This window comes from Buceros rhinoceros, unplaced genomic scaffold (assembly GCF_000710305.1).
Source record: "Buceros rhinoceros silvestris isolate BGI_N320 unplaced genomic scaffold, ASM71030v1 scaffold43480, whole genome shotgun sequence".
NCBI classification, from domain to species: Eukaryota; Metazoa; Chordata; class Aves; order Bucerotiformes; family Bucerotidae; genus Buceros; species Buceros rhinoceros.
Window position 1 is genome coordinate 1 of NW_010390948.1, and position 17386 is coordinate 17386.

Consider the following 17386-nt stretch of genomic DNA (forward strand, 5'->3'; position numbering starts at 1 on the left):
AAAATGCAAACTACAATACATGGAGAAGGAAGCAAGAGTCTGTAATGGCTGTTATGATGATATTAATAAAGGTAAAAATGTTTTTTGAGTAATTGCAGTAATCGTTAAGAATAGGTACAGCTAAAATCTCTTTAACCTTTGTTCTTTTTGTGGAGCTTCTTTAGTTGAATTGTTTTCCTATTTCTGAGTGTCCTGGTGTCGGCTGGTATAGAGCTAATTATTCTGCTTACTAGCTAGAACAGTGGCTGTGTTTCGGGTTCAGTGTGGGAATTGGTATCAGAATGTTGATAATACACTGACGTTTCCAGTTGTTGCTAGGAAATCAAGGACTCCTCAACTTCCCACGTCTTGCTAGTGTGCAGGTGCACGAGAAGCCAGGAGGGAGCATAGCCAGATCAACGGACCAAAACTGGCCAATGGAATATTCCATATCATGCAATATCATACTCAGTACATAGGTGAGGGCTGGCCAGAAAGTTCGTTCTCTTCCCGGATTGCGCTTTCAGCATTTTCTCCTCTGGGGCTGCAGACCGGGAACAGACTGGGACTTTTTCCATGGATGGTGAGCAGTTGCATTGTGCATTACTTGTTTGTATATTTTATTATTACTACTATTATCATTATTATTTTAATTTTATTTCAGTTATTACATTGTTTTTATCTCAATGTACAAGTCTCTTTACCTTTATGCCTCCAGTTCTCTCTCCTGTTCCCCAGGGTCAGGGGAGGATGGGCCAGCAGCTGTGTGGTGTTTTTATGCTGGCCAGGTTCAAACTGTGACACTGAGATGGAGAGGGAGAGAATAATTGTGCCTCTTTGTTGGATTTTAGTTATTACCTTAAACTTTTGAGTACCAAGATGGGTTTCATTTCAGAAGAAAAAAAAATAGATTTGAACTTCACAGGACTAAATCTAAAGTTATGCTATTGGGTCATCTGTGGCAGGAGTCTAACAGAAGTGATTGTCCCTCTGCAGTAGCCTTCTGTGTGTTTGAAGGCCATGTGCCTGCTTGTTCTCACATGTCATTGCCCATTTTTAGTAACTTTCTGTCCTGGTATTTTTACAAGTCACTTAACAGTACTACAGAAATTGAATCATATGATAGCCTTTTTGTAACTTAAAGCTAAGCATGGAAACACCAGGAGAAAAAATGGAGGCCCTGATTATTAATATTTAAATATCAAGTTGAAAACATACCAGATTTTTAAGATGCCACCTGAATGGAATTTGACTTGATAAATATGATCTATGTATGTGCACCAATTAGGCAAATGCACAGGCAGAAAGTCAAGAAATCTCAATTTTCTTATGTACAATAGCTTGAGTGTTCATTTTTCATAACTAGGTCACAAATCGTGCACTGCTCTGCACAAAACCCTACCCATAACACTGCTCTGCAAATGAAACATAATCAGTTGTGAGATGTTAAAACTAACTATGTTTTTTTAGCACAAGCATTTGAAAGGATGATGAGTCCAACTGGTCCTGTCCCCAATTCCAGTATTTCCTCTGAGTGTTATTCTGCTGTTCCACCTTCAGAGCAAGCCCAGATCTCTGGCAGTGTTAGCTCTCCTTCACCTTCTGCATTGTTACCTATCTCAGTACTTAAACAGCCTGGTATTGAAGGTATGCTAAATATAGTATAATATATCTAACACTTTCAGAATCTCTTTGGAATGAGTTGTTTATTGTATCATGCATATATAACTTGTTACGGTGATGATTTTTTTTTTGGTGGGAAATGGTACCTGTGTGAACTGGGAAACTGGAAAGATACCTTTAGTTCCCAGTTTTGATGTCGTGTACGAGCTTGCCCAAGCCTGTCTTAGGTCATCATTTATGAAATGTGGATGTTACCTTTTATTCCTTGTCCTCTCTTTTTATATTGTAATTTTTTTTGATGTGGATATTACTTTCATTGATTTTATATGAGCTTAAGCTTGGCTTTTATATAGCTTTTGTGTTGTGAGTGCCAGTCTTTCAGGAAAAACACTGTAGTAGTTGTTTAGAGTTGTTAGTTTAGAGAAATGTTGCTAGGAAAAAGTAGGGGTTCATTCTCTGTAAATATGCATGATTAGTGGCTAAGTAATGTCTTTGTTCCACTTTTGTTAAACATCTGACCTTCTTCAATGACAATAAGTTTTTGAAGTGCTAAGTTAACTTTTTTAGAATGTATTTCACCTCTTAGTCATGATAGGCACTTCATTCTTACTGTACTACAGAGGGATGATTGAGGAAGTGCCTTGCTTATATAGGAATTGGTAAGATTTAACCGTAGCATGGCAGCTTCCTCCACAAGTATAAGGGTTTTTTTACATGTATTTGCCTGACTGCAGACTGGCTGATGTCAAACTTGATACCTGTACTTGGTTCCAATAAACATATTTTCTATATATGTGGGGAGAGAAGAGGCTTAGGTTATCCCTTCCAGCTGTGAGAACAGTACAATAATCTGAAATTAGTGTTGTTTTCTTAACCTGCCCTAGGGCTGTGCTCCAGAGAACAGAGGAGAGTTTGGTTTGCCGATGGTATTTTGCCAAATGGTGAAGTGGCAGATACAAGAAAACTTTCCTCTGGAGCAAAAAGGTTGTCAGAGGACTTCAGTCCAGCAAACCCTGACTCGCCCGAGATGGATAAGGTATGAATTGAGAAGTGTGTGTAGGTGCATTAATTACTTCTTGAAATACCTTTGCTTGCTGTTGATGGTGCCCCTTACATGCCATATTACAACTTTTGCTTCACAGCTTTTGAAATCTGACCCAATTATTTGATTTTTTTTGGGGGGGGGGGGGGGAGGGGCTGTACAATATTGGTAAATATCCTGGTGTTGCAGCGTTGTGAAATTGGCCTGTTTTTTTTTTTTTTTTTGGGGGGGGGGGCGGTGGGAAGGGAAGTGGCTGCAAAGTCCTTGGATTGAAATATTCTGGAAACCATGTTTGTTTTGGGGTGCATGTGAACTTTAAAAATGTTGTAACAGAAAATTTTCCAAAACAAGGGTTTTTTTCTATACATCCTTTGATCAACGGCTTTTATGAAGCTAACCTCAGCTGTGGTTCTGAAACCCATCGTTAACAACATGCCTGTAGTAGAAGTTCATGGGTTTTTTTCCTAGTGGCTTACTGTATTTTGCAACCAGAAGTTGCTTAGTGCCCTATAATGTTACATTAAGGGATGCAGCAAAATCTACATAATGCTTCTAATGTAAAGTAATATTGCTTCTATAATAAATCATAATAATGATGTTGAACTAGTTGCACTTGATGAGAGAAGTCTAAAGAAGTAGGATAAGTTTGCTGTGGAAAAAATTGGAAAGATTCCTGAGCTGGAGTCTTTTTAAAATAAAACATCTCTGAACTGCTGTCTGAAGTGATAACAAATTCTATGATTTTAACAGCATTCAAGGGTTTTTGAAACAAACTAGTAAAGCTAATGACCAGACTGTGGTTATCTGTGTATGGATCTGAACTGTTACCAGGTGTATGGCATGTAAATCAGCCTTAATTCATGATTAATGGGTAATAATAAATGTCACTTCTTAAACAAGAAAGGACTCCAAGAAGCTACAGTAATCAAAAGGCATAGCCTGTCTTCCATTCTGGGGAAAGAATAGGATGTTTTCACTTGCAAAAGATGAGCAATATTTAAAATTAAAACAGCATGGACAAAGTGAGTGGGAAACAACTAGTTGATGGTTCTTGTATGCAGTTTCAGAAGCTCAAACAAAACCACTATATTGCAACTCCAAAGCAAAGGATATACTTTGCTGGGTAACACATAATCCTGAACATGGTGCCACAGGATGGCATGAAGGTTAAAAGTATAAAGTGAGGTAAAACACCAGCAAGAAGATTAATGGGAAAGAAGTCTATCAGAGGCAGATTTAGCTGTGTTTTTGTTTGTGGATTTCTGGGGTGTTATTTCTGAGGTTCATGTCCGTCTTTATTTTTCTGACACATGTATTCTCTTAACAGAGTATTTGCTGGAAGCTGATGGCATACCAGGAGAACTATTACACGGCAAGCATAGAGCTGTTAGGTTTTTTTCTTGTTGCAATGCAAGTCTTCCATATTGAGATAGGATCCAAGTCTAACATACTTAAAAGATGACAGTGCACCTCTTGAAGGGTTTTTGGTTTTTTTTTTGACAGCTCATATCCTAACATGCCTGTGCTCATAGCTTGTCATATACATTTTGCTGGGCAAGCAGCATAGGTTTGACTCCAGAAATTAATCAGACTGTAAAATGGTAAACTTAGCTATTAGTATGTAGTGTAGAAATAGAAATACATTTGCAGTTCGGAAATGCTGATCCCAGCGACAGCAAATTACAATGATGACAATGTGCATTAGCTGTCAGTGGGGAAACACTAATGCTGAACAGGTTCCTGGAGGGAAACTTACTTTGTTGTTGATTGTGTTACATCTGACTATTGTATGGTGAAACTGCTAATCTGCAGTGCTCTGATACAAATTTTGTGTTTATAAACAAATTAATAATGCATCTTCAACCAGTGTAACTCCTAAAAAAAAAAAAGAAATCCAGAAGAGATTTGGTGGCTTTCTTTTTGTTTAGAGAAAATGCATTATCAGTGTTTGTGATAGATTTCTTTCTCTTTTTGCTTTTAGAATGCTTGTAATGAAAGTTTAGCTTGTTGTGAGACAAGAGTGTGTTTGGTTTTGGTTTTTTTTCTTTTTCTTCACAGGCTGCAAACCCAGAGGAAGATGACATATTGACTGATATAATTCCAAAACCTAAGGAAGAAATTGGCATCGTTACAAGAACAGAGGAGTTGGGTCTTTCTGTTTCTTTAAGTGATGCACAGCAGGATGTTCCAGGCCAGAGTGAGGTGGTACATAGTTATAAACCTGAAACTCCAGAAACTAAAGAGTGTTCTCCTACTGTGGAAGCTGAGAAGACTAGTTCCAGTTCAGCTGATCAGACTGCAAGTCTGCCTGTTAGTCCTTCAAGCAGCAGGGCCCTGTGTGGTGTTGAAAACTGTGTTCGTAAAGAGATCAGCCTCGTTCCTGATGGTGATAAACTTCCACCACTTTTGCATGCAGTGGGTGAAAAAGGAAAAGGTAAAATACGAAAAGTTTTTAATATTTATAACCACCTGATGCAAGATTTCTAAATACAAACTTGTGTGTGAATAATTTGTATTTTAATACAGTTCTTATCTGTCATTCATTTGCTGCACATTGGATTGTTGGACAATTGAACATGCATTATTTAAAAGGTCAATAAGTTATGAATACTTTGTCACTTAAATGCGTTATAGTACTGACTGTGCTCTTAGGTAACTAACAGAACCAGTATATGGATGAGGAGACAGCATACACAATCAGTTGGTAATTACCAAATGAATGGTAGCCCTAATTTGTACCTTTGTTACAAGTTACTGCTTTATTTTTATACATTCCTCAAATCTTAGGGTAAGCTATTCATTGGTTGATCTATAGCTGTTCCAAGATTGAGAATAATTACCTTCCTCTTAAGATAGGAGGTTGACAGTCTTTAATATGCTGTCATCTGTAGTTTTTGTTTCAGGTCATTGGCTGACATGAACTAAAATCAAGTTTTAATTTATTTAGATCCTCTAGTGGAAGAACATCCATCTCACCAACAGGTCACCTTGCTTCTTGTGGAAGAAGGTCCTAATCCATTAACTTTTATCCTAAATGCAAACTTGCTTGTAAATGTCAAGCTAATAACCTGTAAGTAGTGCACATATTCTTTTCCATTAAATACAGTTTTCTTCCTCTGACTGTAAAATTATGTTACTGCACTATCTACCTTTTAATTAAAGATTCTTCAGAGAAGTGCTGGTACTTTTCAACAAATGGACTACATGGCTTGGGACAGGCGGAAATTATCATTCTGTTGCAGTGTTTGCCAGATGAAGAGATCTTTCCTAGTGAAATATTCAAATTATTTATTGACATCTATAAGGATGCAATGAAAGGTATGTAATTTTAACATCTAAGTTTTTGCCTTATAATATTTTTTTGCTGATTTTTGAAGCTGGAAGTAATTTTTCTCTAAGTATTTGTGAGTATCTAATTAGAATCTGTTGAATCTAACTCAGTGCAGTGCTAGCCCTCGGTTCTAAATAAACAGCAGGAGGGGAAAAAAATTACATTTCTTTGTTTCATATACTTCTGTAAACATTCAGTTTGCAGGGTGTTTTTGTTGCTTGGTCACACTGTGTTGGAGATTCTGGATCTAAGTCCTTGAGTCTGCGGTTTAGGGCAGCTAGAACTTTGTTTGTTGGAAGTACAGTACTCTTATGTATATAATATTTTGAGGTCTTGTAATTGAAGTTCATCATGGCATGTGCCAGAACATTGTACACTCTAGGGTTTTTGGCATTTGCTTGGAAAGACCTATTTTCATATTCAGGTTCATTTAGTTAGTAAATGTAGAGCACTTTGTCTGTGGATTTAGATGTCTGTCAGACTTTGAGGAGATGTGAGAGATACTCATGGCTTACATGTCTGTACCTCAGTGTTTAGTTTTCTTGACACTAATGTATTACTTCTACAGATGTGCAAATATTCTGTCCCCCTTTCTACAGGAAAGTTAATAAGAAACATGGAAAACATTACTTTTACTGAAAACTTTCTCAATAACAAAGAGCATGGAGGATTCCTGTTTGTTTCACCAACTTTTCAGAAACTTGATGATCAGATTCTGCCAGATAATCCCTTTCTTTGTGGCATTCTCATCCATAAGCTGGAAATACCCTGGGCAAAAGTTTTTCCGATTCGTTTAATGTTGAGATTGGGAGCAGAATATGGGGGTAAGTCTTAACAATTTAAATAGCTGTGGAAATGTAAAATTTCCTTTGGAAAATACAAGTGCTTTAGACAAGCAAAGTATTTAAAATAATCTTTGCAGTATATTATATTACACTTGTGTAAGACTGAAGTTTCACATGTGGGAAGCTCACCAAGGGAAAGCGTTTATGCAGATGCTTATTGCCTTGAGAAACATACAAAGCTAGCTTGGGCAAGACCTGAAGGTGAATTCTGTCCTTAATGCCTTCTAGAGATGCTGAAATTTATTTGCTGGAATAATGCATGCATTTGATTTAGCAGTATAGATGCTGTTTTGTTTCCTGTTGCACTGCTGCTTATGATTTAGAGAGCAGATCAGGTAAGGTGCAGCATGTAGCAGTTGCTTAAATGGAATGGATTTGAAAAAACGTATTATACGCAGTTTACTGACTTGAATGCATTTTTTCTACATAAATACACCATTCTAGAAGCTGCAGGTCCCTCAGTACATACCACTCACTTGTTTATGGACTACTTAAGTCAACAGCAGATTTCTACTGGCCAGGCTTCTGTCTGTGTGTTGACAAGGGTGGTAGCTCCTTTGTCATTCTTCTTTCTCTTACCAAACTATGTGTCTTGTCTTTTAACCTGTTTTGTATCTTTGACCTTACAATCCTGACTTTGAAAACAAAACAAGTAGCATAGCAAATAGCATCATAATGCAGCCTGTGGTCTGCTGCATCTCATTGCCTTCCCTAGTTCGCATCTGCATGTCTTTCCCATTGCAGCCATGGCACTTCAAAGCAGGTTACTTTACATGAACATACTCACTCACTCTGTTCTTGCTTATCAATACCAAGAGGTACTTAATTTTGTTTTATAGCATTAACATAGCAGCAGGTGTTAACCTGTATGGTATTGTTATTTGAACAACTACGAAGCCTTGCAACCCCTCCGGCAGCTGGTGACCCAGAGACTAGACCTTGAATGTTTCCATCCACATCACCTGTTGCAAGAAACACAGCTGACGAAGCATATGAAAGCAGCAAGTCTCTGCCACAAAATTACTGCCACTGAGTGATGGCAAAGTAATTCCATGCAATGACTCTGCAGTAGAATTTAACTGTAGCTGGGGAAACCATGCAGTGGGCTGAAGGAAAGTCTTGTGATGGAGACAGGGGCTCTACTTCCTTTGGCCGGTCAGATACTGAGATTAAGAAACATAGGCTATATAGTTGAAAATAAAAATAAGTACCTGGATTAGCAAGTCTTACGGTTGTTGATAGGTAAACATGACCTTTTTTCTTCCGTGACACTAGCATATCCAACTCCCGTAGTAAGTTTCAGGAACCGGCAGCCACTCTTTGGAGAGATTGGACACACAATTATGAATCTACTTGTTGTGAGTAAATGTTTTATTCTCTTCCCTTCCTGTTGTAATTTAGATTATATAAAATATCCTCAGAACTGTGATTGTTGAAAGCAGAGTTATTTTTGGCGAAGATAAAGGGCTAATATTTTTGTTCTTCATACCTGACTTGAAATTTTCTTACCAATGAACATGAGTGAGTTAGGCAAGCTGTATGTTTCACATTATATTGTTACGCATTAGTTCTGGTAGTAAGAAGTTGCTTTGAATAAGAAAAATGTTGACACTGAAGCTCTTAGTAGTCATTGTTCAGTTACATTTTTCTTTTCCAAGCATAGGTGTGGTGTGAGAATTCTATTCTTAAGTCTACTTCATGTTTTTTAAATTTGAAGAAAGATTTGACTGGCAGATGCTGTGGTCTGGCTATAATAATCACTTTGTCACACAGACTTAACTTTATCACAGTTAACCAGTCTCATTATCCTATGTGAAGACTTTTTTGGCAAAATCATCAGAGTAAGTCAAGTACAGAGTTTATGCCATTCCCTGCAGAAGTTCTTCCTCTGCTACCCAAATAATTTTACATAAACTTCCAGAAAGCCTGTATTCCTGACCAGTAACCTTTCTTTTCTAGTACTTCTATAGAACTTAATATTATGATGAGAAGAGCTGTAACGGTATGGAAAGAACTGCAGGTATTATTTAGGTGATCACTAAATCCTCTCCCAAGAGTCCAGAGACCATTACAGCTGAAGTGAAACTGCAGTCTTTGGCCCCGCTTTCCTTTTTGCTCCTGTTGATGTCCATGTCATTACATAAGGAATCAATCAGAAGAGCTGCACCACCTGAAAAATTGTGTGTTTTTTCTTAATGGAGTAATCTTATATTTTATTTCCATGAGCCAACTTGCTGTCCAGTTGGTGAAGTGCCAGTACCAATGTGGAATTGCATTTTCAGACTTTGAGGAATCTTAATGTTGTGCTGCTGATGAAGGGGACTTCTCTGGGGTTTATTTTCAGCTGGATTAGCTACTCTGATTCCCCTTCATAGCTGTGTTTATAGTGTCATCTTGAAGCAGGCCGTGGGAGCCTGTGCTCCTTGGCAGGACTACGTCTTTTGATGCAGCAGGAGATTAAATCAGTGTAAGATGACTGCAAAATGTTCTCTTGGTGTTGTATTTTTAACAACCTGTGGTGCAAACCCTTGAGTAAAGGTAACACAAAATTCAATACTGCACCGTATTGAAAATTAAGATGACAAAGGGCATTCATGATGTATATCCTTAATACTAAACTGGCATTGCTAAAACAATGCCAGTTCAGTTGAAACTTGTAATGCTGTGAGATTTGTTCATAAATAGACTTCTCATTTCATACCTAAATTTTCTAAACATGAAACAATAAAACTGAATATGAAAATTTTGCAAAAATGGCTGAAATGATGGATGATAACTTCTGTCAGAGAAAGGTTTAAGAAACACCGTCATATTCAAGCTATAGCTCCAGAATTTAGAGTTGCAGGGTGCAGGGTGAGCGCCTGGAAACAAACTGATATGGATGGTGGCTTCCATGCTTTTTTTTTTTTATCAGAGGGGGGGGGGATTGTTTAGAGTTGCAGGGTGCAGGGTGAGCGCCTGGAAACAAACTGATATGGATGGTGGCTTCCATGCTTTTTTTTTTCTATCAGAGGGGGAGGGCATTGAAGGATTTTGTCATTTAAAACACTGTAAGACCCTAATGTGCGTGAAGTAGCCATAGTCTAAACAATGCACTGGTAAAGAGACTTCCTTGCCTGTGTCATAGATTTGTCAATATAATTAGAAAGGTACTTTTTATATACTTCACAGTAGGAAAAAAGCGATCACAAAGTCTTTAGCCACCTTTAATGTCATTACTCTTTAGAAGTATTTGAGATGTAAGTAAAGTACTTTTATCTAGGTGATATTTTTTATAAAAGGTGAGAAAATCATACTTAGTTTTCTGCTAATATGAAAACTTTGTCTATTATAGGACCTTAGAAATTATCAGTATACTTTGCATACCATAGACAACCTGTTCATTCATGTGGAAATGGGTAGAAGCTGTATTAAAATACCACAAAGGAAGTATAATGAGGTGAGTAAAATCATCTTGATTAGCTTTCTAATCCAAACTGCTTTAGGGTTTTTTTTCATATAATACCAGTCACATCTTTAACATGAACTCTTTAAAAAACAAACCAAAAAACCCCCACAAAAACACAAAAAAATGGGGGTTGGTTTTTAGAGGCTGTAATGTAATCAGTTTTCAGGCAGTTCTGCAAATGAAATTTTTAACCCGAGAGCAGCTCTCTGGATTACTTTGCTATTGCTGTGCAGTAGACTCTCTGAACTTTGAAACTGGTGTAAACGTGATGGGGGAGACAGAGGGCATGAAATAATCTGAGCACGTTTTCTTCCTGGATGTGTTGGAAGGTGGATAATGATGAGTGAGAAGTTAAGCTAACAGTTAAATGCTGAACAATCAGCAGCAGCTTCAAAATCTTTCAGCATGTGTTTTCAAGGATTCTCTCTTACACGTTTCCTGATTATTGTGTTTTTTTAAAAACATAATTATTGCCAGTGTAGTTTTTACTACAATTTATTTACTCCAGCTTTAAAAAAAAAAAAACACCCTGAATAGTAAACTGTATGAGGCTTAATGCGTATTTTAGCCTTATGACCCAACAAAATCCTTAACGCCTGATAATCTGTGTTGACCAGCTGTACTCTCAAGTAAGTAGTGTTTTTGATTACGCTTAGTGTTCCCCCAGCTAGTCACTGCAAACTGCATTGTTCAAACTCTCTGGAACTGAGTAATTCTTGGTATTTGTTTTGAGAGCTTGATTTTTTTCTAATGTCTTGTATTTAAAATGAGTACTGCAAAGTGAGGTTTGTCAGTTTAATGAAAAAATTTGTATTGACAGGTAATGAAGGTGATAAACTCTTCTAATGAACATGTAATTAGTATTGGAGCAAGTTTTAATACTGAAGCAGATTCTCACTTAGTGTGTGTGCAGAGTAAGCATGGTGTCTATCACACACAAGCAATCAGTGCTACTGGACATCCTAGGAAAGGTAAGCCACCTGGTTTGGCTGGTGGGGAAGAAAAATCACATCTCTGGACCAGAAATGTAAGTTCCCTTTTAGGCTGCAAGGAAAATATGTATTCCCAGTAAGTCCTTAAGATAAAAAGTTCACCATTCAAGCAGCAAAACAATTTCAATGAAATAATAAAATGTTGCTAGTTTATAGCTGCCTTTTACAAATGTTATGTTCGATGGAGATTAATACCTTTTTCCTCGTTTCCAGAATGTTATTATTATTATATTAATAAAATGTTATTACATTTTCAGATCTAATCAGATTCTTTGCATATTGCAAAATCTAAATTTAATATTAGTGTGAATTGGGCAATATATTTACATATGTAAACAGAGTCTCAATAACTAAGTGTATGGAAATACATAACAGTGAGTACCGTTATACAACCACCTGTCCAGACAACAGTGCGGAGGTGCCTTCTAGGTTCTGAAGGTAGTATATGCTGCACATCTGGGCTGATGAGTCGTGCTTTTCAGGAAGGCCCATTCGTGGGAGGGGTTCCAGATGGATAGGGCTGTACTCATACCATCTCCAGTGTCAGCCTGAGGGGTGGTTCTGTACTTCATTAAGCATAAGCCGCTTAGTGTGTTCCTGTTTGAAGCACTGTGTGACTAACAAATTTATGCAAAGGTTTGTAGTGTGGACATTCACTTACGTCATCTTGTCTTTCAGTTGCTTTTAATACCACTGAAAATTATCTATGTTTCAGGAGTATCTTCCATAAATAAATTAAATATAAAAGTTGAGTGGAATATCTGTTTGAAAGGACAAAAAAAAAAAACCCAAACAAACAAAAAACCCCACACCACTCTTTCTTCAACCACATCTCCTCTTTGTAGAGCTTTTTTGTCTTGCCTGTGTTGTCTTGCCACCAGTATCTGAAAAGGATACTGTATGCACTCACAAAATAAAAAGTTGGTCTTTTCTGCCAAGACCCAGTGGGAAAAATTATTTTCTCTAGAGAGGTAAGTTTCGAATCATCCTGTCACTAATGGATTTCTGTTAGCACCTTTGGTAGAGTAGTACCTTTTTTGCCTGCGCTTTTAAAAAGGAATGCCAGTTAAATGTTAGTAATGTGAAGCTTGAGTGATACGAAGCGGTACTCACTATGTTCCTACTTTTTCTAGTTACAGGTGCAAGTTTTGTGGTGTTTAATGGAGCCTTAAAAATATCTTCAGGATTTTTAGCTAAATCCAATATAGTAGAAGGTAAGACTCCTGTCCTGTGAGTTTTCTTTTTAAGGGAACTTAAAAATAACATTCTTGTGTGAGCTCTTTATTCCTCAGTAAGATAACTTTTCAGGATTTTTAACTTTGTAGAAAGCCTACTGCAAACAAATGCTGTATAAGAAACAGATGCTAGTCCACTTCCTTGCTTTAAAATACCTAAGTTTTAGCTCTTTTTGCTTTAGTCAATGCAAGTCTTCATGGCTGCCTGTATCTGGAACTATTTTCATTGCTGTATTGATGAAATATACAATTGACAGAAAAATGCAAAGAAATTCTATGATTAATCTAAGATTAATCTTTTAGGTTTTGTTTCGTTTGACAAGGAAAGTTTTCATTTAATGCTGTAGTTGGAGGATGGAGTCCATTGGATGTGAATTTATTAACAAACTTCAGGAGAGTGTTAGTCTCACTAGAATTTAAGCCAAGATTCTACTAAAAACTTGTACTACCCTTTCTGTATATAAGTTGGAATTTTAACTGCTTTTCTTGTAGATGGACTAATGGTACAAATAACACCAGAAATGATGGAAAACCTACGTCAGGCATTAAGAGACAAGAAGGACTTTAAAATAACTTGTGGCAAAACGGATAAAGGAGACGTAAAAGAATATGTAGATATTTGCTGGGTAGAAGATGAAGGAAAAACAAACAAAGGGTAAACGTATTACCAAAGCAAAACATCTTAGAGAATTCTTCTTCCCAGTTTTCCAATACCTACCTTTAATTTCTTGAAATTAATCTAAAGTATTTTTATTGCAAGAAAGTACTTTGATTCAAAAACCTGAAAGCGTTTCAAATAGACAGTAATCTATCTGCAGTCCTCTAGGTGTCACTAACAGAACAATTTTGCTTGTAGTTCTAAACTAATACAGTTTTCTCTGGGAAGTTACAAGAAGTGTGTGAACCCTCAGTTTCCTTTGAAAGTCCTCTATCAAATCAGTGATGAGTTTGTGTGAGGATGCAATTAAATCCCTTTAAGCTTCTTATTGGTGGGAGTGCAGGGCTTGGAAGTGCATAGAACTGCCATGCACTGCTTGGAAACCCAGCATTCAAAGCAAAATGAGGTGCAAGACCTCTTTATTGGATTGTTTATTGCTTGTTTATGTAGCTTCAAACTTTTAATTATACATCACTGACTCAAAACCTGTCTCATCTTTAAGCTGTTTCTCAGGCCACGGGTTTGATTTGGTGTGCCTTTGTAGCTTCTCTGACCAGTCAGAACAAGCAGTGGCTTTACCTAAGACGGCTTATAGCTTCTTAAATCTGTAAGAGGAGGTTTTTATGGAGTAGGCTTGCTTTGTTCCCTAATTAGGGTATATCTTTTTGTAGCATCTGTATATTCCTGATGCAAGGCCTGTATTATATTTTGTTCTAAAGCTGTTTAAATAGCCTTTAAGGATGGCTAAGCATTATTTCTTATGAGTTAATCTAAATCATAAAATGTTCTAATTATTAACCATACTGTTGTCTTCCACAGAATTTTAAGCCCAGTTGATGGAAAATCAATGGAAGGAACTCAGAGTGAGAAAGTATCACAAGGCAGAGACTTTGAAAGAAAAGGAAAAGTTATGAAGTGTACTGAAGTTAGTAAATGACATTGTTCTTGAGCTGTTTTGCCACTTTTTAGAACAATTAAGTTGTAAAGTGACCATACTAAGTGATAGTACTAAAGAAACTAACTTATTTGATCTGTAGCCATACTGATAGGCAGAATGTTCTCCACAGCTTTCTGATAAGTTTGTGTAATTTTTCTCCTCTGAAAGACTAAAGTCTGTTGGCGCTGATAACTTCATACAGTCCAGATATTCCTACGGTCACTTAAGTAATTCGATCGAGTAGATGAAATAGTAGATTTGCCAGCAAACAAGCATTATAGCTTGCTCTGTTCTGCATTACATGTTTACTGAATTACATTATTCCTCACTCTGTAGTATAACCAGGCTGCTGACTGTCCTTATTCTTTTTCTAATTCCAGGTGTACTATTTTCTAAAGGACCATGAAATAACCAGTCCTCTTCCTTACCAGTTTGCTAAAGAGATTGCTGTTGCCTGCAGCACTGCTCTTTGCCCACACCTTAAAACCTTGAAAAATAATGGGATGAATAAGATAGGCCTGCGAGTTTCTATTGACTCAGATATGGTAATGTTTCAATTTTTATTGCAGACTGCAATCTCTTTCTTGGAAAGATCTTGAATCTCTTTCTGAATGTTTTTAGTTTTTTGCCCTACCCCAGATCAAGACTGAGGATAAAATTTCATGAAGAAGCTGACTTAACAGCTAGCCTTCCTTGAAAGAAATAGTCCTGTTTCCTTATCCTGTCCAAATTTCCTAATAGCTGTTTGCAGTAAGCTGTCAGTCCTTCCCTAGTTGTGTAACTTCCTGCCACTTACCTGCCTCCAAGAGGAGTCAGTTAAGAGAATCATGAAAGAATCATTTTCTGATAGTTTTCTGCTGGTTTGCTCTCCAGAGTAGTTGAGTAAGCGATATTTGCATCAAAATCTATACTGCAGAAAAGGACAGGTCTTCCCATCTTGAGGATGGAAGAGAGGAACAGCAAGGCATGTGATGCCCCTCAGAAGATGACAAAACTGCAGAACAGTTCAGTTCCTCGCTCCTGCAGGTCTTGTGTGACACTTCTTCATGTTTTGTGAGAGAAGATGGGAATACAGCTGAAAATCTACTTATCAGTAGTGTATTTTGAAATTATCCAATAGGAACTGTGATACTAAGATATAATCAGGTAACTCTTGAACAGCAAACCGAAGCAGTCTGGGACACAGAGGATCTGTGGCTCTGTAAACCCAGGGGGAATGATGCACACTTCTCAATGGCAAGCCTAACCAGACATGATTGACCTCAAAACGCGTCCAGTTGCCAGTATTTGAATCATGTCACTTCATGCTAGCTGAAATAATCTTTTACTAAGATAATAAACTTCTGTGGTATATGAAAAGTGTTAATATGAATGTTTTCCTTCCAGGTTGAGTACATAGCTGGATCTGGAGGTCACCTTCTTCCACAGAACTACCTGAATGAATTAGACAGTGCTCTGATTCCTGTGATTCATGGTGGAACGGCAGATCCTACAAATCTGCCACTGAAGATGGAATTCATATTTTTCATTATAGAACATCTGTTTTGATGAGGCTGATTACAGGCAATATACTGATCTGCTAGATCCGAACACCAAAGTTATAATGCTATAAACACTAAAAATGTTGGAAGTTTCTGAACATGTTATGTTCCAATAGATTTCGAAACTGTTTTTTTAAAACCCTCAAATCCTCTCTGGTTACTCTACCACAAAGAAATTGCAGTATGTAATGTTTCCTAAGTTCTGAAAGTTTACACTTAATACAGGTGCAGAAGAGGGCAGGTTTTGTTACCTCTTTACAAAGTAGTGGCATTTACTAGATGTAGTGTAACTTCAAGCCATGCTGTTTTGCCTCTTGAACTCAGATAAACACGCTACTAAAAATTGCTGTGGCTAGGTGAAATCTCCATAGCATGTGCTTCCCATGTGCAGATGAGCTGAACACTGAGGTAGAAGCTGGCACAAAACTGTTTTCCTGCCATTTGAGATTCAAATCCAAGATCTGCAGCTGACTGCAAACTTTATATGCTAGTACAAAATACAAGCACGTACACCTTCTGGTACTTGTTCATGGTCAGCACGAGGAAGAATTTTGCAGGTATGCTTATGAACACTCTGTAGTTGAAATCCTTAATGTGAGGATATTATACTAGTGCTTCAAGAACATATGCTTGGAATTAATTTTTTTACCAAAAAAACCTGATTTCCTTCTTGTATTTATAAGGCTTTATCTAACTTAAATGGATGCTATTTTTATAAATACTGCTATTTTTTTTTCTTAGTGCTTGGAAGTCCTGATACAATTTGACCTTTCAAGGATTAATAAACCAAACCAGATTACCTTTGATGTAATCGCCACTCAGCAATAAGTCAGACAAGAATTCTGCAATATCTTTTAAGCTTCTGTCTACTGCTTTTGCCCCTCTTGGTAGCCACCTCTTACTTTCAGGGAGAATTGATGTATTAAGTGTGAATTTTCATGAACAGATCGATTTTTAGTATACCAGAGGCTCTTGCATAGTACGTATTTTTTATATTGGGTCATTAAGATCTATTTATGTATTTGTGAGGCATGTGATTTGTACTGAGGTCCATCAAACCGTAACTGGGGTTTGGTAACTGTCACGACTATTTATCAAGAACAGAACCAAAACTAAATACATACAAAATCTTTATCGTTTTCAGTAAAAATGCTGGTACAATTTTATAATGAAACTATTAAAACTTTGATGCCTTCTTGATGCTAATTGGGGATATTTTATGTTTTTGTATCAAAAACTATTTGTAACTTAAGCTACTCTCCTCTGTTCTTACCTGTGCTTCAAAATACTGGTTGTGGAAGGGTTCAGTCTTCCAGATCTTACTCTGGAGGAAACTGAAACTGCATCCGAGCTTATTAATGTAACTTCGGAGATGCTGCAGTTGCAGGGAACAGCTGAAGATGAGAGCAGCGCAGTATGAACAGAACACATTCTTGTTTGAAAACAAGCTGCCCTCGGACGGTCGAGCAGACGACAGTGAAAGGCCGAACAGTAGCGAACGACTGTGGCTGTGTGGGAGGCGGCCCTTGTCCCCGTACCCCTGTGCTGCCGGGTGAACCAGCGCTGCCCCTCCCTGTTCGAAGGGTGAACCAAAGGAACGGCTGACTCCTGCCGCTTACCCTCTACTAACTCCTTTTAAGTAATGATCAATAAAGTTAACCGAAATGCTTACTGTCTCACCCCTGTTATTTTAAAAAGACATGTTTTCGGAGGCAGTGTTTTCTCTTTGCAGCTTTTCGGGCACTCTCCTCCCAG

At 37.5% G+C, this 17386-nt stretch overlaps 1 protein-coding gene across 1 annotated transcript; it reads left to right on the plus strand.

The window, feature by feature from the left end:
* Positions 1-4: 4 nt before the first annotated feature.
* Positions 5-15638, plus strand: LOC104488695 (zinc finger FYVE domain-containing protein 16-like; the record flags this gene model as incomplete). Its single annotated transcript, XM_010139686.1, has 15 exons — positions 5-71; positions 1450-1626; positions 2487-2638; positions 4703-5078; positions 5592-5714; positions 5807-5962; positions 6575-6799; positions 8096-8178; positions 10155-10259; positions 11089-11239; positions 12394-12474; positions 12988-13150; positions 13973-14078; positions 14471-14635; positions 15477-15638. Coding segments are annotated over 15 exons (2292 nt in total), but the record flags the coding sequence as incomplete, so codon positions are not given.
* Between the last annotated feature and the right edge of the window lie 1748 nt (positions 15639-17386).